Source organism: Ranitomeya variabilis, chromosome 2, assembly GCF_051348905.1.
Source record: "Ranitomeya variabilis isolate aRanVar5 chromosome 2, aRanVar5.hap1, whole genome shotgun sequence".
Lineage (NCBI taxonomy): Eukaryota > Metazoa > Chordata > Amphibia > Anura > Dendrobatidae > Ranitomeya > Ranitomeya variabilis.
Window position 1 is genome coordinate 387,184,031 of NC_135233.1, and position 21,332 is coordinate 387,205,362.

At 47.3% G+C, this 21,332-nt stretch overlaps 1 protein-coding gene and 1 long non-coding RNA gene across 6 annotated transcripts in view; one reads left to right on the forward strand and one right to left on the reverse strand.

The window, feature by feature from the left end:
- Nucleotides 1–21,332, forward strand: part of LOC143806231 (uncharacterized) — a 27,528-nt gene continuing 6,196 nt past the window's right edge. Inside the window, exon 1 of the long non-coding RNA XR_013221414.1 lies at nt 1–71. This is a non-coding gene — a long non-coding RNA (uncharacterized LOC143806231). The remainder of the gene's footprint in view (nt 72–21,332) is intronic.
- The window catches only part of FOSB (FosB proto-oncogene, AP-1 transcription factor subunit), a 16,748-nt gene continuing 7,518 nt past the window's right edge, over nt 12,103–21,332 (reverse strand). The window contains exons 2-5 of one of the 5 annotated variants that reach the window (XR_013221413.1): nt 18,232–18,513; nt 18,042–18,149; nt 13,327–15,619; nt 12,103–12,882 (exon numbers count right to left, since the gene is read on the reverse strand). Coding sequence is in view for 4 of the 5 variants with exons in the window: in XM_077286392.1 (XP_077142507.1) it covers nt 15,224–15,619; nt 18,042–18,149; nt 18,232–18,513; nt 19,578–19,583 (792 nt within the window). In the remaining variant the exon portion in view is untranslated. Of the gene's footprint in view, nt 15,620–18,041; nt 18,150–18,231; nt 18,514–19,577; nt 20,074–21,332 lie in introns of those variants that run through there. The other 4 variants (XM_077286391.1, XM_077286393.1, XM_077286392.1 and 1 more) reach the window with 4 other exon arrangements.

Here is a 21,332-nt window from a genome sequence, read left to right on the forward strand (position 1 = left end):
CTCCTATTGGCAGCAGCATACACCCACGGTCTGTGTCCCCCAGTGAATGGCTCTGAGAAAAGGATTTTACGGTGAGTACACAAAAATCCCTATTTTTCCAAGAGAGAGCGATGGGACTGTGGACAGTTCGCGAGGTGGAGGCGGGGCTGTGGTGAAGCCTGGGCAGAGTCTCAAAGGGGCCCGAAGATTTTGCCATTATGGGGCCCCGAAATTCCTGGTGGCAGCCCTACAGTCCGTTGATGGTTATTACTGAGGAACATTCTTCTTCAGAGGAAGACTGTAATTAATATGTCAGTCTTTAGGGTAATCTGGTATGAGAACCATGAAACGACTGAGGGGGAAACACTCCACCAAAGTCAGAAGCTGGACTGTGTGAGCATGGTGAATAGAACGTGTGTGAGCATGGTGAATAGAACGCCAGAGGCTGTCATTTAGTTTATTGTGGATGTGGCGCCACCTTGTGGCTGTTGGCTGCATGCACTTGTACAATCTTTCTACGCACCTTCAGCTGCTGGTGACAGGGGTCTGTGATGGCTGATGAAATATGCAAATCGCCACTTCAGAGAGGAAGAGGACTTAAACTCCAATGCCATCTATTGGAAACAGTGATCCTAGAAGTCAATTTTGACCCTTTAATGAGCCTTGTCACATGGCTTAGGATCAGAGCCAAACTAGTATCTCAATGTGCAGACAGTGTTTTGGGGTAACTGCCCCTCATCACTGAAAGTATGAGATCGGATTTGGCTAGGTGAGAGGCTTAAGACTAGGATCTACGGGGTAAGGTTTCCCCTTGTGGAGAGTGACAAGCCACGCCTGGCATGTCTGAGGAGACTTATATGCCATGCATACTCCTCTGGGAAATTAAATATGCAAATTACCTCTTCAGGGAGAGATGAGGATATTAGGTCGCCCTCTCCTAGGACTGTAGGTCATAGTGGCATTGTGGCCTCCAGACCTGCACTCCACCTGCGTTGTGTCATAGAGATGATTGCACATCGCACTTTTCTCATGTTTCTGCCATGAATCATGAATGTGTCTGGAGTAACATCTCTAGCCAGTGACTCTACAGCAAAGGTGTCTGCTCATCATGGGCTTAGTATTTACTCTGGGGTCTGTACTTATTACATGGTAAGGTTCTGGGGTCTGTGCTTATTATATGGTAAGGTCTGGGGTCTGTATTTATTATGAGGTTAGGTCTGGGGTCTGTACTTATTATAAGGTAAGGTCTGGGGTCTGCACTTATTTTAAGGTAAGGTCTGGGGTCTGCACTTATTATAACGTAAGGTCTGGGGTCTGTACTTATAATAAGGTAAGAACTGGGGTCTGTACTTATTATAAGGTAAGGTCTGGGATCTGTACTTATTATAAGGTAAGGTCTGGGGTCTGTACTTATTATAAGGTAAGGTCTGGGATCTGTACTTATTATAAGGTAAGGTCTGGGGTCTGTACTTATTATAAGGTAAGGTCTGGGGTCTGCACTTATTATAAGGTAAGGTCTGGGGTCTGTACTTATTATAAGGTAAGGTCTGGGATCTGTACTTATTATAAGGTAAGGTCTGGTGTCTGTACTTATTATAAGGTAAGGTCTGGTGTCTGTACTTATTATAAGGTAAGGTCTGGGGTCTGTACATATTATAAGGTAAGGTCTGGGGTCTGTACTTATTATAAGGTAAGGTCTGGGATCTGTACTTATTATAAGGTAAGGTCTGGTGTCTGTACTTATTATAAGGTAAGGTCTGGGATCTGTACTTATTATAAGGTAAGGTCTGGGGTCTGCACTTATTATAAGGTAAGGTCTGGGGTCTGTACTTATTATAAGGTAAGGTCTGGGATCTGTACTTATTATAAGGTAAGGTCTGGTGTCTGTACTTATTATAAGGTAAGGTCTGGGGTCTGTACATATTATAAGGTAAGGTCTGGGGTCTGTACTTATTATAAGGTAAGGTTTGGGGTCTGTACATATTATAAGATAAGGTCTGGGGTCTGTACTTATTGTAAGGTAAGGTTTGGGGTCTGTACTTATAATAAGGTAAGGTCTGGGGTCTGTACTTATTGTAAGGTTTGGGGTCTGTGCTTATTATAACGTAAGGTCTGGGGTCTGTACTTATTATAAGGTAAGATCTGGGGTCTGTACATATGATAAGGTAAGGTCTGGGGTTTGTATTTATTATATGGTATGGTCTGGGGTCTGCACTTATTATAACGTAAGGTCTGTACTTATTAGGCTGGAGTCACACTTGGCGTAAGACAATACGCCACGTATTATACGTCCGTACTACGGCCGTAATACGGAGAAATGTTCCCAAAATATTGATCCGTAGTCAGGGTGTGTCAGCGTATTTTGCGCATGGCATCCTCCGTATGTAATCCGTATGGCATCCGTACTGCGAGATTTTCGCGCAGGCTTGCAAAACCTACATCTAATGGATTTATGTGCTCAAATGTTAGGGAAAACATATATACAGTATATATATATATATGTATATATATATGTATATATATATATATATATATATATATATATAATGTCATTGAGACACATACAGGTCCTTCTCAAAAAATTAGCATATAGTGTTAAATTTCATTATTTACCATAATGTAATGATTACAATTAAACTTTCATATACTATAGATTCATTATCCACCAACTGAAATTTGTCAGGTCTTTTATTGTTTTAATACTGATGATTTTGGCATACAACTCCTGATAACCCAAAAAACCTGTCTCAATAAATTAGCATATTTCACCCGACCAATCAAATAAAAGTGTTTTTTAATACCAAACAAAAAAACCATCAAATAATAATGTTCAGTTATGCACTCAATACTTGGTCGGGAATCCTTTGGCAGAAATGACAGCTTCAATGCGGCGTGGCATGGAGGCAATCAGCCTGTGACACTGCTGAGATGTTATGGAGGCCCAGGATGCTTCAATAGCGGCCTTAAGCTCATCCAGAGTGTTGGGTCTTGCGTCTCTCAACTTTCTCTTCACAATATCCCACAGATTCTCTATGGGGTTCAGGTCAGGAGAGTTGGCAGGCCAATTGAGCACAGTAATACCATGGTCAGTAAACCATTTACCAGTGGTTTTGGCACTGTGAGCAGGTGCCAGGTCGTGCTGAAAAATGAAATCTTCATCTCCATAAAGCATTTCAGCCGATGGAAGCATGAAGTGCTCCAAAATCTCCTGATAGCTAGCTGCATTGACCCTGCCCTTGATGAAACACAGTGGACCAACACCAGCAGCTGACATGGCACCCCACACCATCACTGACTGTGGGTACTTGACACTGGACTTCAGGCATTTTGGCATTTCCTTCTCCCCAGTCTACCTCCAGACTCTGGCACCTTGATTTCCGAATGACATGCAAAATTTGCTTTCATCAGAAAAAAGTACTTGGGACCACTTAGCAACAGTCCAGTGCTGCTTCTCTGTAGCCCAGGTCAGGCGCTTCTGCCGCTGTTTATGGTTCAAAAGTGGCTTTACCTGGGGAATGCGGCACCTGTAGCCCATTTCCTGCACACGCCTGTGCACGGTGGCTCTGGATGTTTCCACACCAGACTCAGTCCACTGCTTCCTCAGGTTCCCCAAGGTCTGGAATAGGTCCTTCTCCACAATCTTCCTCAGGGTCCGGTCACCTCTTCTCGTTGTACAGCGTTTTCTGCCACATTGTTTCCTTCCAACAGACTTACCATTGAGGTGCCTTGATACAGCACTCTGGGAACAGCCTATTTGTTGAGAAATTTCTTTCTGGGTCTTACCCTCTTGCTTGAGGGTGTCAATGATGGCCTTCTTGACATCTGTCAGGTCGCTAGTCTTACCCATGATGGGGGTTTTGAGTAATGAACCAGGCAGGGAGTTTTTAAAAGCCTCAGGTATATTTTGCATGTGTTTAGAGTTAATTAGTTGATTCAGAAGATTAGGGTAATAGGTCGTTTAGAAAACCTTTTCTTGATATGCTAATTTATTGAGACAGGTTTTTTGGGTTATCAGGAGTTGTATGCCAAAATCATCAGTATTAAAACAATAAAAGACCTGACAAATTTCAGTTGGTGGATAATGAATCTATAGTATATGAAAGTTTAATTGTAATCATTACATTATGGTAAATAATGAAATTTAACACTATATGCTAATTTTTTGAGAAGGACCTGTATATATATATATTCTGTATTTAGATTTCATTCAGCGCGATATCTGTGAACAGCCGGTAATTCAATTGCCGGCTTTTCATTTCTCCTGCACAAACCCGACATGATATGAGACATGGTTTACATATAGTAAACCATCTCATATCCCCTTTTTTTTTGCATATTCCACACTACTAATGTTAGTAGTGTGTATGTGCAAAATTTCAGCGCTGTAGCTGCTGAAATAAAGGGTTAAATGGCGGAAAAAATTGGCGTGGGCTCCCGCGCAATTTTCTCCGCCAGAGTGGTAAAGCCAGTGACTGACGGCAGATATTAATAGCCAGGAGAGGGTCCATGGTTATTGGCCCCCCCGTGGCTAAAAACATCTGCCCCCAGCCACCCCAGAAAAGGCACATCTGGAAGATGCGCCTATTCTGGCACTTGGCCACTCTCTTCCCACTCCCTGTAGCGGTGGGATATGGGGTAATGAAGGGTTAATGCCATCTTGCTATTGTAAGGTGACATTAAGCCAGATTAATAATGGAGAGGCGTCAATTATGACACCTATCCATTATTAATCCAATTGTTGGAAAGGGTTAAAAAACACACACACATGATTAAAAAGGATTTTAATGAAATAAACACAGCGGTTGTTGTAATAATTTATTGTTCTCGCAATCCATTTCCAGGCCCTCGCTTGGCAAAATAATAAACGCACAAGATACATACCTTCTGATGTCAGATCACGTCCCACGAAGTAATCCATCTGAAGGGGTTAACTAATATTACAGGCACGAGCTGCGATAAACCACTCGCTCGTGCCTGTAATCCCCGGGTGCTGAAAGGAAAGCTGGATCTGTACTTACATTGAGTCGCGGTGAGGCGCCCTCTGGTGGATGTTCTCATGAACTGCAGCCTGGGAACTTTTTCCCACGCTCCAGGTCATATGAGGACATCCACCAGGGGGCGCATCACCGCGACTGAAGGAAATGTAGGTCAATGACCTACATTTCATTCATTCGCCGGGGGATTACAGACACGAGCACCGCTGCATTTAGCAGGGCTCCTGCCTGTAATATTAGTTAACCCCTTCAGATGGATTACATCGTGGGACGTGATCTGACATCAGAAGGTATGTATATTGTGCGTTTATTATTTTGCCAAGCGAGGGTTTGCAAATGGTTGCGAGAACAATAAATTATTACAACAACCGCTGTGTTTATTTCATTAAAATCCTTTTTAATCATGTGTGTGTGTGTTTTTTAACCCTTTCCTACAATTGGATTAATAATGGATAGGTGTCATAATTGACGCCTCTCCATTATTAATCTGGCTTAATGTCACCTTACAATAGCAAGGTGGCATTAACCCTTCATTACCCCATATCCCACCGCTACACGGGAGTGGGAAGAGAGTGGCCAAGTGCCAGAATAGGCGCATCTTCCAGATGTGCCTTTTCTGGGGTGGCTGGGGGCAGATGTTTTTAGCCACGGGGGGGCCAATAACCATGGACCCTCTCCTGGCTATTAATATCTGCCGTCAGTCACTGGCTTTACCACTCTGGCGGAGAAAATTGCGCGGGAGCCCACGCCAATTTTTTCCGCCATTTAACCCTTTATTTTAGCAGCTACAGTGCACAAATTTTGCACATACACACTACTAACATTAGTAGTGTGGAATATGCAAAAAAAATGGGGATATGAGATGGTTTACTGTATGTAAACCATGTCTCATATCCTGTCGGGTTTGTGAAGGAGAAGGAAAAAGCCGGCAATTGAATTACCGACTTTTCACTAACACCGCTGCGTATTTCTCGCAAGTCACACTGCAGGTCCGTGTGGAATCCGTATTTTTCTCGCCCCCATAGACTTTCATTGGCGTATTATTTGCGCAATACGCTGACAAACGCAGCATGCTGCGATTTTGTACGTCCGTAGAAAGCCGTATAATACTGAACCGTAATATACGGCTAATAGGAGCAGCCCCATTGAGAATAATTGTGCCGTATGTAATGCGAGTTTTACGGACGTAGTTTCTGCGCTCTTACGTCCGTAAAACACGCATGTGTGACCCCGGCCTAATAAGGTAAGGTCTGGGGTCTGTACTTATTATAAGGTAAGGTCCGGGGTCTGTACTTATTATTATTATTATTTATTATTATAGCACCATTTATTCCATGGCGCTTTACATGTAAGGAGGGGTATACATAATAAAAACAGGTACAATAATCTTAAACAATACAAATCACGACTGGTCCAGGAGGAGAGAGGACCCTGCCCGCGAGGGCTCACAATCTACAAGGGATGGGTGAGGATACAGTAGGCGAGGGTAGAGCTGGTCATGCAGCGGTTTGGTCGATCGGTGGTTACTGCAGGTTGTAGGCTTGGCGGAAGAGGTGGGTCTTCAGGTTCTTAATTACCCAGGTTCTTAATTAAGCACCCAGGGGCTGCTGGGTGAGCCGGGGGAACCCTCCCTTTGGACATGGGTAAGCACCTGGGATTTACTATCTGAGTAGGAGTATCTATGGGGTATTGTACCTATAAATCTATGTATGTTTCCTGGCTCTATTTGTAGCATGGGATTGTTCTGATAGTTTTGTGTTATTTATTTTACTTCCCACGTGTTTTTGCTCTGGATGTATCTTGTTTCCCCTGCATAACCCAGCATACCTACATGTCTCCTCCATATTTCCTCTCTGTAAGTACCATATGAGTATTTTATGGTGTAATTTGGTTGCAATATAATAAAATACTTTTTCTAATTATTACTATGATTCATTGGATGCTTATACTCCGTCTTTTTGGTCTCTTTATTATACGGTAAGGTCTGGGGTCTGCACTTATTCTAGGATCTGTTTTTGGGTCTATAGCGTTTCTGAGGAGAAAGGTTGGGGTCTGTATTTTGCTCTGGGGTCTGTAGTTATTCTGGCTTCCTATCTAGGGTCTGTAGGTTTCCTGATGGGAGATGTATTATCATTTTGGGGTGCGATGGAGGCGTCCTTAGGGTACCGTCACACATTGAAATTTCCATCGCTACGACGTTACGATTCGTGACGTTCTAGCGATATCGTTACGATATCGCTGTGTCTGACACGCTACTGCGATCAGACACCCTGCTGAGAATCGTACGTCGTAGCAGATCGTTTGGAACTTTCTTTCGTCGCTTGATCACCCGCTGACATCGCTGGATCGTTGTGTGTGACAGCGATCCAGTGATGTGTTCGCTTGTAACCAGGGTAAACATCGGGTTACTAAGCGCAGGGCCGCGCTTAGTAACCTGATGTTTACCCTGGTTACAAGCGTAAACGTAAAAAAACAAACCGTACATACTCACCCGTCGGTGTCCTTCAGGTCCCTTGCCGTCTGCTTCCTGCTCTGAGTGCCGGCCGGAAAGTGAGAGCAGAGCGCAGCGGTGCTGCGCTCTGCTCTCACTGTACGGCTGCACTCAGAGCAGGAAGCAGACGGCAAGGGACCTGAAGGACACCGACGGGTGAGTATGTACGGTTTGTTTTTTTACGTTTACGCTGGTAACCAGGGTAAACATCGGGTTACTAAGCGCGGCCCTGCGCTTAGTTACCCGATGTTTACCCTGGTTACCCGGGGACTTCGGCATCGCTCCAGCGCCGTGATTGCAACGTGTGACCGCAGTCTACGACGCTGGAGCGATGATCATACGACGCTGCGACGTCACGAATCGTGCCGTCGCAGCGATGAAAATTTCAATGTGTGACGGTACCCTTACCATGTCTTATGTAAACAGGGTAAATTATTTGCCACTCGTTAAACGGCTTCTGGAGACCCCCTGGTGTAACTAGTGTAAAGGTACCTTCACACTAAACGACTTTGCAACGAGAACGACAACGATCCGTGACGTTGCAGCGTCCTGGATAGCGATCTCGTTGTGTTTGACACGCAGCAGCGATCTGGATCCCGCTGTGATATCGCTGGTCGTTGCTGAAAGTCCAGAACTTTATTTGGTCGTCAGATCGGCGTGTATCGTCGTGTTTGACAGCAAAAGCAACGATGCCAGCGATGTTTTACAATGGTAACCAGGGTAAATATCGGGTTACTAAGCGCAGGGCCGCGCTTAGTAACCCGATATTTACCCTGGTTACCATTGTAAAAGTAAAAAAAAAACACACAGCGACGCTGCAGCGATCGGCATCGTTGTCTAGATCGCTGCAGCGTCGCTTAATGTGACGGTACCTTAAGGTAGTAGTGTGCGCTGCATGCGTTGTATGTACTGTATGCAGCATAACAGTAGCCCTGTGTATTAGATGGAGGTCGGTGGGGAAGCGATCCTTGCTGAATGATCATTCCACCAATAGAGCCATTCACATCTTAGTCCACATTGGGCGTCACAGTTGTATAACTTGGGCCATACTGATTTACTGACACCAGGAGGACGACATCTCTTGTGTGTGACTGTTAGAGAAATCATTCAAACTTCTCCAACTAGTTTTAAAAAAATGGCGGAGTATCCTCGGGTCGCTAAAATGATAATTCATTGTTACATTTGACCTGATCAGTGTTTGTTTGCTGAAATCAGCTTTAATCTTATGGGCGTCTTTATGACCTATATAATTACTATTATCATACGTTGGTCTATGTACAGTGATATTCTCTGTTTAGCAGTTATTAATGGTGACAGTAGAGGGCGGCATCACTATATTCTCCTACTTCATTTTGATGGTGATCCTAAACTTGACGCGGCTTTATGATTCCATGCATTGCACACTTTGAGTTGTGTCCCCAGCAATTGTTTTCTGACTTAAAAAAAGAAAATTGTACGCCACTTTCTATACCAGGAGATGCCTTGGTTGGGGCGGCACCATTATGGCAGTGGGATGTTCGGAGTGTTTAACGAACCAGGTCATGGCCACTCAGCTGCTGACTCCAAACTGCAGCTTACACAAGGGACTTCCTCTGTGCGACAACATGCCAGCTTGGGCCGTACCCCTTGTGTGGAATTGGCGGGAAACAATGATGACCTCCTGGCTGTGTTCTTCACCAGCCTATCCAGTCAGATCAAAGATGCTGGCAGAGATTTGCCATCCCTCCTTGCTGAAGAAATATCTCTCGACATCCAAGTGGACTTACATTTTACAGAGCCGTCAAAGGATAAAGCTCAAGATTCCTGTGTCCCAAATTCCAAAGCTTCTTCTCCCAGGAAGGCCGAGCCAGAACCCACAGAACCTGTTGCCTGACTGAAGGACGCTACTTATATTGTGGTGACCGGGATCATCTGTCCCAAGCTGAAGACCAGACAGGGAAACTTCAGACCTGTGATGGAGGAGGAGGGATCGTCCTGGGATTAACTCTACCCTCCACTAAATACAAATTGCTTTTACTGATGTCTATTTAATTGATTCTAGAACTACAGAGAATTTTATTGACTTATCTTTTGCCAAAAGGCTGAAGATTAAAGTTTTGTTTTGTTGCAGACACCCTTAAAGTTAATGGCTCTGCAATTCCTGATGGTCGTATCCAATTCATGACTGAGGTGACTATTCAGATTGGTGAACTACATGTATTTATTTTTTAATTGTGTCCCTTTCTGACGCATTGGTGCTTTAGCAACTTCCTTGGCTATGGCTACATTCTCCGGTCATTGATTGGTCATTGATTAGATCACCCAGTGTGGATCATATTTCTTTCATAACTGCATCAAAGCTCTGCCTCTACCACCTTCTCTAAAACTCTGATCTACCTCCATTATGCCTCCCCTTTACCTGGACTTCACCTTTAAGCTGAAGGCTGAAATACTTAGGGATAGATATACCATTGGTGCAACCTGTGCAGCTACACAGGGGCCCAAGAGGTACAGGGGCCACATCCTCCTCCATAACAGCAAGCAGTTAGTTGCAGACAAGTTATTAGAACACAGAGGTTCCATGTTCTGTTCTTTCATAGAGGCCTCTTCTGTCTGAGTTCACCCCTGGAGAAGCCAACTCCACATCGGCCATTTGACTGTGCCATTCCCAAATTTCCTGGTGCTAAACAGGATTAAAAGTGCTTTCTTTTTACTGGAGAAGAAAAAAAAATTCCTCCTCCAAGATGGCGCTGCAAATACGTTGCTCCTAAGTCCATTGCATCATTACAAATTGTTGAGTCGCATTCGTTTGCCTTCTACGTCAACAATTCCTAATGCTTTTCATATCTCACTACTAGACCCTCTGGTGCTCAACAAATTCTCCCCTGTGGTCATGTCAGTTCCTGCTTTTTCCTTTTATCCAGACACAGAGAATGAGATCCGCCAAAGTCGAGACTGGTATAAGATTTATGGAAACTTTATCTACTTGATAGAATTGAAGGGATACTGTCCCAAGGTCATTTTTGAAACCCCAAAAGGATATGGATGCTCCAGTCTTGCTCAAGAGATTGAAGGGATACTGTTAACTACCTGTCTTGACTCCAGCGTCAAGCTCCACTCCCTTTCCCTATGGCCACCACCCTATGCTGTGCTCCCCGTCGGGTTTCATACGTTGCTCGGCGTAACCCACTGCTATCATCATCCAGGGCCATTTACGGCCCACTAACGGCCCTTAGACACGTGGTTTCTTAGGGTACCGTCACACAGTGGCATTTTTATCGCTACGACGGCACGATTCGTGACGTTGTAGCGATATCGTTACGATCTCGCAGTGTCTGACACGCTACTGCGATCAGGCACCCAGCTGAGAATCGTACGTCGTAGCACATCGTTTGAAACTTTCTTTCGTCGCTGGATCTCCCGCTGTCATCGCTGGATCGTTGTGTGTGACAGCGATCCAGCCATGCGTTCGCTGGTAACCAGGGTAAACATCGGGTTACTAAGCGCAGGGCCGCGCTTAGTAACCCGATGTTTACCGTGGTTACCAGCGTAAAAGTAAAAAAAAACAAACCGTACATACTCACCATCTGATGTCCGTCAGGTCCCTTGCCGTCTGCTTTCCGCTCTTACTGTCTGCCGGCCGGAAAGTGAGAGCAGATCACAGCGGTGACGTCGCCGCTGCGCTCTGCTCTCACTGTACGGCTGCACTCAGTCAGCAGGAAGCAGACGACAAGGGACCTGACTGGCATCAGATGGTATGTACGGTTTGGTTTTTTTTACTTTTACGCTGGTAACCACGGTAAACATCGGGTTACTAAGCGCGGCCCTGCGCTTAGTAACCCGATGTTTACCCTGGTTACCCGGGGACTTTGGCATCGCTCCAGCGCCGTGATTGCAACGTGTGACCGCAGTCTACGACGCTGGAGCGATAATTATACGACGCTGCGACGTCACGAATCGTGCCGTCGTAGCGATGTAAATGGTACTGTGTGACGGTACCCTTAGTATTCAGTCAGTGTTGTATTCAGTTGCAGTTTGTCTCTGATTTTCCCAGCATCCTACTGCTTCAGCTGCAATCAGCTTTGCAATCTCCTGTGGTTTCTACAACTTGCATCTACTGCTCAGACTCCTTGATTAACCCATTGCTTGGTGTAAGCATTATGAACTGTTTATAAACCATTCACTTTAAGCTACAATCAGATCTGAAAACTCCTGTGGTGTCTGTAAATTGCATTTATGGCTTCACAGACCTGCAGGTTAACCTATCTTCTGCTACATTCTGTTAACCCTTCATCTGCTGTCTTGTGTTTGTCTACACTTCCGGTTCTGTGGCTTCCATTGTCCTGGTTCTTGCCGCTGTCCCATCACCCTCGCTCCACGTGTTAGCGCTGACTTGTGGTTTAGTGGATCCATCTCACCAGGTGAGCCTAACACAAGGGAAGGGAGCACTCTGTCTATGTGGCAGGAGCTCATGAAATCAGATCTTTATCTACAAGCCCAGGAATCCTGAAGCACTGATGCTAGATCCTCCTCCATGCAGGAATCAGACCCCAGAGGTACAGAGAAAGGAGGCCTCTATGTTCCCGAGTCAGATCGGTCTAGAAGCCGGAGATGCCACAAGAAAGAGACCGAGACTTGTTATAGTTTAATGCAGTTTATTGGTCACCGCTTCATAAAGACATAAACTATAATGAATTCAAAAAATAGATATAATATATAATATAATCCTCTAAAAATTACAGCACTATTACAGGAACTATACACAGAACAGCCCCTCCGCTGTCACCCCCTCTGCGACAGGCAGTGTCTATCTCTTTATGGGCAGGTGCAGGCAGGAGGGGCCCCGACAATAAACATGCTCCTCGGTGAGGGTCCGCAGGCTTCTCCTGGCCCAGTAGCTTAGTCTGGCCCTCGTATGCTGCCCACATGGACGGTGGCGACACAATGGACAGTCCTCCATGCTGCAGCCACCACGGTCACTGTGGATAGGATAGGAGGACTCGGAGCAGAATGGGCACTAGGCTAAATGTGAGAACCATTCCCTCATTTCTGTCATCTCTGATGAAATCTGAGCACTGGAAGATCCAGGCCCAAAAAGTAAGAGGCGCTCATCACCTTCCACATCCAGGTCCGCACCGCATCTCGGGCAGGATGGTGATCTCAATGTGGATGGTGATGTGGACAACACATGTGTCAATGACAACAGTGCAGCTCACAGGATGGGCTGTCATCAGAGTCTCACAGTCGTGCAGCCTCAGGCTTCGGGCCTAGGACTTCAAAATGCTCAGATCTCAGCAGAGGATGAAGAGATTCCAGAGCAGTTTTCATATATTTTAGGGACTTCAGTATTTCTTCTGGTCTGCTGACGCACTGCTCTCTGCAGAAAGATGGCTGCACCTGGTGCGTGGGCTCCTCATATTGTCAGGACTGGATCCAGCGCTGTAATATATAGATGTGTGTATATAAATACTTCTATATATAAAAATATATAAAGCATCAAAAATATATTCTGAAATATCTATATACACAGGCGTGCACGGTGCAGCTTTGTACATGGACGACCCTGCGGTGTATACACCGACGTACAGTTTCATCATATATGGGATTGTCACCTATAGACCGCCGCGCTGACCAGGAGCGTCCAAATGGCCATTACAATGCAGAACCTTCCATCTGAACAGGGCCAGTCTCCACTCTCTTTCACCAGTAGGGGGCAGAAACACATAACACTCACAGAGGAGAGGGGGCAAATACTTTACAGACTTCTGCTTGAAAGGGAAGGAAGGCTCAGCAGTGGCAGCAGCATCCCTCGCAGCAGGAACATTAAATGCTGCCCTCCGGCTGGGGCTCATCCCGCGCCCTCCCCATAACACCCCATCTCACAGCAATGGTCGCGGCTTCTCGTCCAGAGATCCTGGTCCCGGGTCTGATTGGCAGCAGTTTTGTTTCGGAATGTAGACGGCAAGTTCTTCTTGACAGCACTCAGCCCCCCGCACACATACAGGGAAGAAGGAGGATGAGGGGCAATGAAAAATGGGAGAAGAGAAGGAAGCAGCAGCTAGAGCCCTCATAACAAGGGAGCAAGAGCCTCTGATGTGGAGCCTCCACCTAAGACTACAGGAGACATCAGGAGCATTACATTGTGGGAATGCAAGGAGCAAGACAAGCACAACTATAAGGAAGCAAATGAATATGAGAAGGGGCAATGTCCCAGAGGGTCAGGAGCGCAGGCAGGGGCAGTCTGTGTCTCAGAGGGCCAGGAGTGCAGGCAGGGGCCAGCGGTGTCCTAGAGGGTCAGAAGCACAGGCTGTGTCCAAGAGGGTCAGGAGCGCAGGCAGGGGAACGCTGTGTCTCAGAGGGTCAGGAGCGCAGGCAGGGGAACGCTGTGTCTCAGAGGGCCAGGAGTGCAGGCAGGGGCCGGCGGTGTCCCAGAGGATCAGAAGCGCAGGCTGTGTCCAAGAGGGTCAGGAGCGCAGGCAGGGGAACGCTGTGTCCCAAAAGGTCAGAAGCGCAGGCAGGGGCAGTCTGTCTCCAAGGGCCAGGAGAGCAGGCAGGGGAACGCTTTGTCTCAGAGGGCCAGGAACACTCGCAGGGGCAGGTTGTGTCCCTGAGGCTCAGGAGCGCAGGCAGGTGCAGGCTGTGTCTCAAGAGGGCCAGGAGCGCAGGCAGGGGCAGTCTGTGTCTCAAGAGGGCCAGGAACGCAGGCAGGGGCAGGCTGTGTCTCAGAAGGTCAGGAGCGCAGGCAGGGGCAGGCTGTGTCCCTAAGGCTCAGGAGCGCAGGCAGGTGCAGGCTGTGTCCCAGAGGGTCAGGAACACAGACAGGGGCAGGCTGTGTCCCAGGTCAGGAGCAAGCTGTGTCCCAAAAGGCCAAGAGTGCAGGCAGGGACAGTCTGTCTCAGAGGGCAAGGAACGCTTGCAGGGGCACGCTGTGTCTCAGGTCAGGAGTGCAGGCAGGGTCAGGCTGTGTCCCAGAAGGTCAGGCAGGGGCAGGCTGTGTCCCAGAGGGTCAGGATCACAGGCAGGGGCAGGCTGTGTCCCAGTAGGTCAGGAGCACAAACACGGGCAGGCTACATCCCAGAAGGTCAGGCAGGGGAAGGCTGTGTCTCAGGGGGCAGGAGCGCAGGCAGAGACGGTCTGTGTCTGAAGGACAGGAGCGCAGGCAGGGTCTGGCTGTGTTTCAGAGGGCCAGGAGCGCAGGCAGGGGCAGGCTGCATCCCAGAAGGTCAGGCAGGGGAAGGCTGTCTCAGGACCGCAGGCAGGGATGGTCTGTGCCTGAGGGACAGGAGCACAGGCAGGGGCAGGGTGTCTCAGAAGGCCAGGAGTGCAGGCAGGGATGGTCTGTGTCTGAGGGACAGGAGCGCAGGCAGGGTCTGGCTGTGTTTCAGAGGGCCAGGAGCGCAGGTAGGGGCAGGCTGCATCCCAGAAGGTCAGGCAGGGGAAGGCTGTCTCAGGACCGCAGGCAGGGATGGTCTGTGCCTGAGGGACCAGAGCACAGGCAGGGGCAGGGTGTCTCAGAGGGCCAGGAGTGCAGGCAGGGATGGTCTCTGTCTGAGGGACAGGAGCGCAGGCAGGGTCTGGCTGTGTTTCAGAGGGCCAGGAGCGCAGGCAGGGGCAAGCTGCATCCCAGAAGGTCAGGCAGGGGCAGGCTGTCTCAGGAGCGCAGGCAGAGATGGTCTGTGTCTGAGGGACAGGAGCACAGGCAGGGACAGGTGTCTCAGAGGGCCAGGAGTGCAGGCAGGCTGTGTCTCAGAGGGCCAGGAGCAGACTGGGAGGTTATGTTTCAGAGGGCCAGAAGTGAGGGGGAGCTGAGTGAGTCGGAGGAGGAGCGCTCGCTTCCGCTGCTGCGCTGGTACCGGCTTCCACAGGCTCCTCCCTCTGGGGAGGTGAACACAAATGAAGATGTGTAAGATCCAGCGCTGGTGATACAGTCTGAGTCCGGTACTGGAGGCAAACAGACAGGGAATGATACCTCCAACTGGGGGGGGAATGAAGGCAGCAGTCCGCCATGGGGGAAGGATGCGGCTGGCTCAGTGTGGGGCAGGTCGGGGTCCTCATAGGGCACTTTGCATCCAGATCGGTGGGAGAGAAGAGCAAATTCCAGCTGTTCCTTCTGTCTGCGCAGTTCATCAATTTCTGCCTCAAGGTTGGACTTTTCCTCCTCCAAGAGATCCGTCTCCTACAAGATGGATGGAGTTCACATTAGAACTGAACAGCTCGCTCTCCTCTAGGCGCACAGAGATCCTGCCCCAGAGCGGACGGGAGGTTATTTCAGCTCTGAGGATGGAGACGGCCTGTAGATCTACACAGCGCAGCCCCCCACCACGCCAGACTCCATACCTGCCCCCACTGTGCTCATCAACTCACAGTCTACAGTCTTGTAAAAAAGTAAGTGCCCCACTCCTATGTTACTGATAAAGAGAAAACAAGAAGAAACTGATCACCAGTAATACTGCAGGTGAAATAAGTATTGAACATGTCACCAATTTTCTAAGTAAATCTATTTCTAAAGGTGCAATTGACATGAAATTCTCCCCACATGTTGGTAACAAACCATCCAATCCACTAAGGCAAAGAAATCAAAGAATAGATGTCCATAAATTATGTTATCTGTAATAATGAGAAATGACACCAGGAACAATTATTGAACACATGAACCAAGAGAGGTGCAAAAAGCCATGAAAAGTGCTGACACCAGCTGAAATCTATCAGTAATTAGAAAGCAATTTGGCCACTTAAGGCGGAGTCACACATAACGATATAGTTAACGATAACGTTGCAACGTCACGCTTTTGGTGACGTAGCAACGATCCCGCTAACGATCTCGTTATGTGTGACAGCGACCAACGATCAGGCCCCTGCTGGGAGATCGTTAGTCGATGGGAATGATCAGGACCTTTTTTTGGTCGCTGATCACTCGCTGTCATCGCTGGATCGGCGTGTGTGACGCCGATCCAGCGATGTGTTCACTTGTAACCAGGATAAATATCGGGTTACTAAGCGCAGGGCCGTGCTTAGTAACCCGATATTTACCCTGGTTACCATTGTAAAAGTAAAAAAAAAAAACAGTACATACTCACATTCTGATGTTTGTCACGTCCCCCGGCGTCCACAGGGTTAAAACTGCTTTCGGCAAGAGCGCTGCTAAGGCTACTTTCACACTAGCGTTAACTGCATTCCGTCACAATGCGTCGTTTTGCTGAAAAAACGCATCCTGCAAAAGTGTTTGCAGGATGCGTTTTTTCGCCATTGATTAACATGAAGCGACGCATTGTGACGGATTGCTACACGTCGCACCCGTCGTGCGACGAATGCGTCGTGCAGTGGCGGACCGTCGGGAGCAAAAAACGCTACATGTAACGTTTTTTGCTCACGACGGTCCGCTTTTTCCGACCGCGCATGCGCGGCCGGAACTCCGCCGGAACTCCGCCCCCACCTCCCCCACTTCCCCGCACCTCACAATGGGGCAGCGGATGCGCTGGAAAAATGCATCCGCTGCACCCGTTGTGCGGCGGGGACAACGCTAGCGTCGGGGATCTCGGCCCGACGCACGGCGACGGGCCGAGCCCGACGCTAGTGTGAAAGAAGCCTAATATGCACGCGCTGCTGTCGAGAGCTTCCCTGCACTGACTGTCAGTGCCGGCCGTAAAGCAGAGCACAGCGGTGACATCACCGCTGTGACTGCCGGCGCTGACACATTCAGTGCAGGGAAGCTCTCGGCAGCAACGCGTGCATATTAGCAGCGCTCTTGCCGAAAGCAGTTTTAACCCTGTGGACGCCGGGGGACGTGACAGACATCAGAATGTGAGTATGTAGTGTTTTTTTTTTTTTTACTTTTACAATGGTAACCAGGGTAAATATCGGGTTACTAAGCGCGGCCCTGCACTTAGTAACCCAATGTTTACCCTGGTTACCCGGGTGCTGCAGGGGGACTTTGGCATCGTTGAAGACAGTTTCAACGATGCCGAAGTCGTTCCCCTGACCGTTGGTCGCTGGAGAGAGCTGTCTGTGTGACAGCTCCCCAGCGACCACACAACGACTTACCAACGATCACGGCCAGGTCGTATCGCTGGTCGTGATCGTTGGTAAGTCGTTTAGTGTAAAGGTACCTTTAGTGACAAATAATATCAGCTGGTTTAACTGATGGTCTATAAAAAGGTGTCTCATTACCAAGGTGCCACACAAGAAACCTCTCATGATGGGTAAAACCAGTGAGCTGTGTCAAGACCTTTGCAACCTTATTGTTGCAAAACATATTAATGGCATTGGTTACAGAAGAATTTCTAAACTACTCAAGGCTCGATTGAAAACGGTTGGTGCCATAATCTGGAAGTGGAAAGAAACTGTCAATAGCACCTTTAGAAATATATTCATTTAGGAAATTGGCGACATGTCCAATAGCCTCATCAACAATAGTTTACATTACAGGAGCTTAAAACCTGCTCTAGTCCTGCTCACATGCTGAGCATTTGTTACTATGTATCAGTGTAGATAATCCTTCGCCAGGTAAGAACATCAGCACAAATCTCTGGAAAAAATCCAAAGAGTCAAGACTGAATATGGGGAAGAAATGGACGACCCCTTCAAGGATCACTGCTTACGTTTTGTAATCTGTCAGTCAGCTCTCGTCTCCTGTTTCTGCATTTGGCGGCAGCTAATTTGTTCCTTTCTCGCCGGACTCGCCTCTTCTCCTCTTCCTCTGGGGTTAACTGTACAGAGAGAGGGACATCTGGTGAGAGGGGAAATACGACTGTGAGCAGCGTTTATCTCCATCTGGATACTGCTACTTACCGCTTCTTCTCGAGGTCTTTTTCTGGGTCTTGTCGGGCGAGTTTCCTCCTGTCCAGATGAAGAAGCAGCAGGCTGTGTTGTGCCATATGAGGACCCGGAGGGCGACGCATAGCTGGGGCCCGGCAGGTCATAGGGGTCAATGGACGGTCCTGGTGTTGGCTGGGATTGAGCCATGGAGGAAATAAGTGCAGGTGTGACCAACCACTGGAGGTCCTGGCTACTGGTGATGGCCGTAACAGTGGGCACAAAGGAAGAGGGGACATCACATAGGGCCACACACTCCTGGCAGAGAGAGAGAGAGACAGAGATATTCACAATCATGGAAGAGACATCTAAAAATGGGGGAGACTAGACTAAAGAAAATGAGGCTAAGAGAAAATGGAGAGGATGGAGATAAAAAGAAAGACGGAAAGGGAAAAAAACAAGGAGAAAGAAGGGTATAGATTAAAGAATGGAGATGAAAAAAGATGATTGAGGGAGGAAAGAAGGAAAGAGGGAGAAGAGAGAATGAAGAGAAGTGGGAATGGAGAGAAGAGGAAGAAAGAAGAGCCTGGAGGAGAGAGCACAAAGAAACCTGAAGAGAGGATGTAGGAGAAGGGAAGAAAGAATGAAGTGAAGTGAGAAAGAAGAGGAAGAAGAAAAAAGAGCATGAAGGAGAGAGGAAAAAGAAAGCTGAAGAGAGGATGTAGGAGAAGGGAAGAAAGAATGAAATGAAGTGAGAAAGAAGAGGAAGAAGATAAAAGAGCATGAAGGAGAGAGGAAAAAGAAAGCTGAAGAGAGGATGTAGGAGAAGGGAAGAAAGATTGAAACGAAGTGAGAAAGAAGAGGAAGAAAAAAAAAGTGCATGAAGGAGAGAAGAGGAAAAAGAAAGCTGGAGAGGATGTAGGAGAAGGGAAGGAAGAATGAAACGAAGCGAGGAAGAAAGAAAAGAGTATGAAGGAGAGGAAAAAAGCTGAAGAGAGGATGTAGAAGGGAAGAAAGAATGAAATGAAGTGAGGAAGAAGAAAGAAAAGAGCATGAAGGAGAGAGGGAAAAGAAAGCTGGAGAGAGGAAAAAGAAAGCTGAAGAGAGGATGTAGGAGAAGGGAAGAAAGAATGAAACAAAGTGAGAAAGAAAAGGAAGAAGAAAGAAAAGAGCATGAAGGAGAGTGGAAAAAGGGAAAAAAGAAAGGGACAAGAGAGAATGAAAGGAAGTGATAATAGAGGGGAGATGAAAGAGAAGCGCATGGAGGAGAGGAAAAAGAATGGAAGAAAACAAAATGAAGAGGGAAAAGAAATAGAGATGTTCATATCTGAAATTTCACAGAGCCGTGAAAAGTACATGCACCCCTCCTAAATGTCTCCTACCCCCATATTACTTGTGAAATATCCTCCTGGCTGTCCCCGATTGTCCTGATAGAGAAGGGTGTAGATAATTACAGATGTAACTCCCTCTGCTTTCTATAACCGGACCTCCATCTTCTCTGCGGCTGATGAGGGTTTTCCTCCTCTCGTTCTCCTACATGATCTTCACATTTCAGGGTCACAGGAGCTGAGAAGTTTTTCTGCTTTTGAAATAACTGAGTCTACAATTCCTCGGCGCGACTAGCGCGTGGTGTACAGATCAGCACAGGGGCAGATACTTTTGCACAGTCTCAGGTTAATATTACAGGTATTGCTCAGTGATAGTTTCGGGGTTAAATACTTGTTCACAATTCTGAGGGTCTCACGCAAAAATGGAATGGGGTGTGTAGATTTGTGAGAAGTTTGCTGGAGAGGAGAGATGCAGGTGACTTCCCTTCTGTGAAGCATCTGATCACCCCCACCCCAGTAGAGAAACATCCCCTCTCTGAGATATCTTCTCACTGATCCCCCCCTCTGTACAGGTCCTTCTCAAAAAATTAGCATATAGTGTTAAATTTCATTATTTACCATAATGTAATGATTACAATTAAACTTTCATATACTATAGATTCATTATCCACCAACTGAAATTTGTCAGGTCTTTTATTGTTTTAATACTGATGATTTTGGCATACAACTCCTGATAACCCAAAAAACCTGTCTCAATAAATTAGCATATCAAGAAAAGGTTCTCTAAACGACCTATTACCCTAATCTTCTGAATCAACTAATTAACTCTAAACACATGCAAAAGATACCTGAGGCTTTTAAAAACTCCCTGCCTGGTTCATTACTCAAAACCCCCATCATGGGTAAGACTAGCGACCTGACAGATGTCAAGAAGGCCATCATTGACACCCTCAAGCAAGAGGGTAAGACCCAGAAAGAAATTTCTCAACAAATAGGCTGTTCCCAGAGTGCTGTATCAAGGCACCTCAATGGTAAGTCTGTTGGAAGGAAACAATGTGGCAGAAAACGCTGTACAACGAGAAGAGGTGACCGGACCCTGAGGAAGATTGTGGAGAAGGACCGATTCCAGACCTTGGGGAACCTGAGGAAGCAGTGGACTGAGTCTGGTGTGGAAACATCCAGAGCCACCGTGCACAGGCGTGTGCAGGAAATGGGCTACAGGTGCCGCATTCCCCAGGTAAAGCCACTTTTGAACCATAAACAGCGGCAGAAGCGCCTGACCTGGGCTACAGAGAAGCAGCACTGGACTGTTGCTAAGTGGTCCCAAGTACTTTTTTCTGATGAAAGCAAATTTTGCATGTCATTCGGAAATCAAGGTGCCAGAGTCTGGAGGAAGACTGGGGAGAAGGAAATGCCAAAATGCCTGAAGTCCAGTGTCAAGTACCCACAGTCAGTGATGGTGTGGGGTGCCATGTCAGCTGCTGGTGTTGGTCCACTGTGTTTCATCAAGGGCAGGGTCAATGCAGCTAGCTATCAGGAGATTTTGGAGCACTTCATGCTTCCATCGGCTGAAATGCTTTATGGAGATGAAGATTTCATTTTTCAGCACGACCTGGCACCTGCTCACAGTGCCAAAACCACTGGTAAATGGTTTACTGACCATGGTATTACTGTGCTCAATTGGCCTGCCAACTCTCCTGACCTGAACCCCATAATCTGTGGGATATTGTGAAGAGAAAGTTGAGAGACGCAAGACCCAACACTCTGGATGAGCTTAAGGCCGCTATTGAAGCATCCTGGGCCTCCATA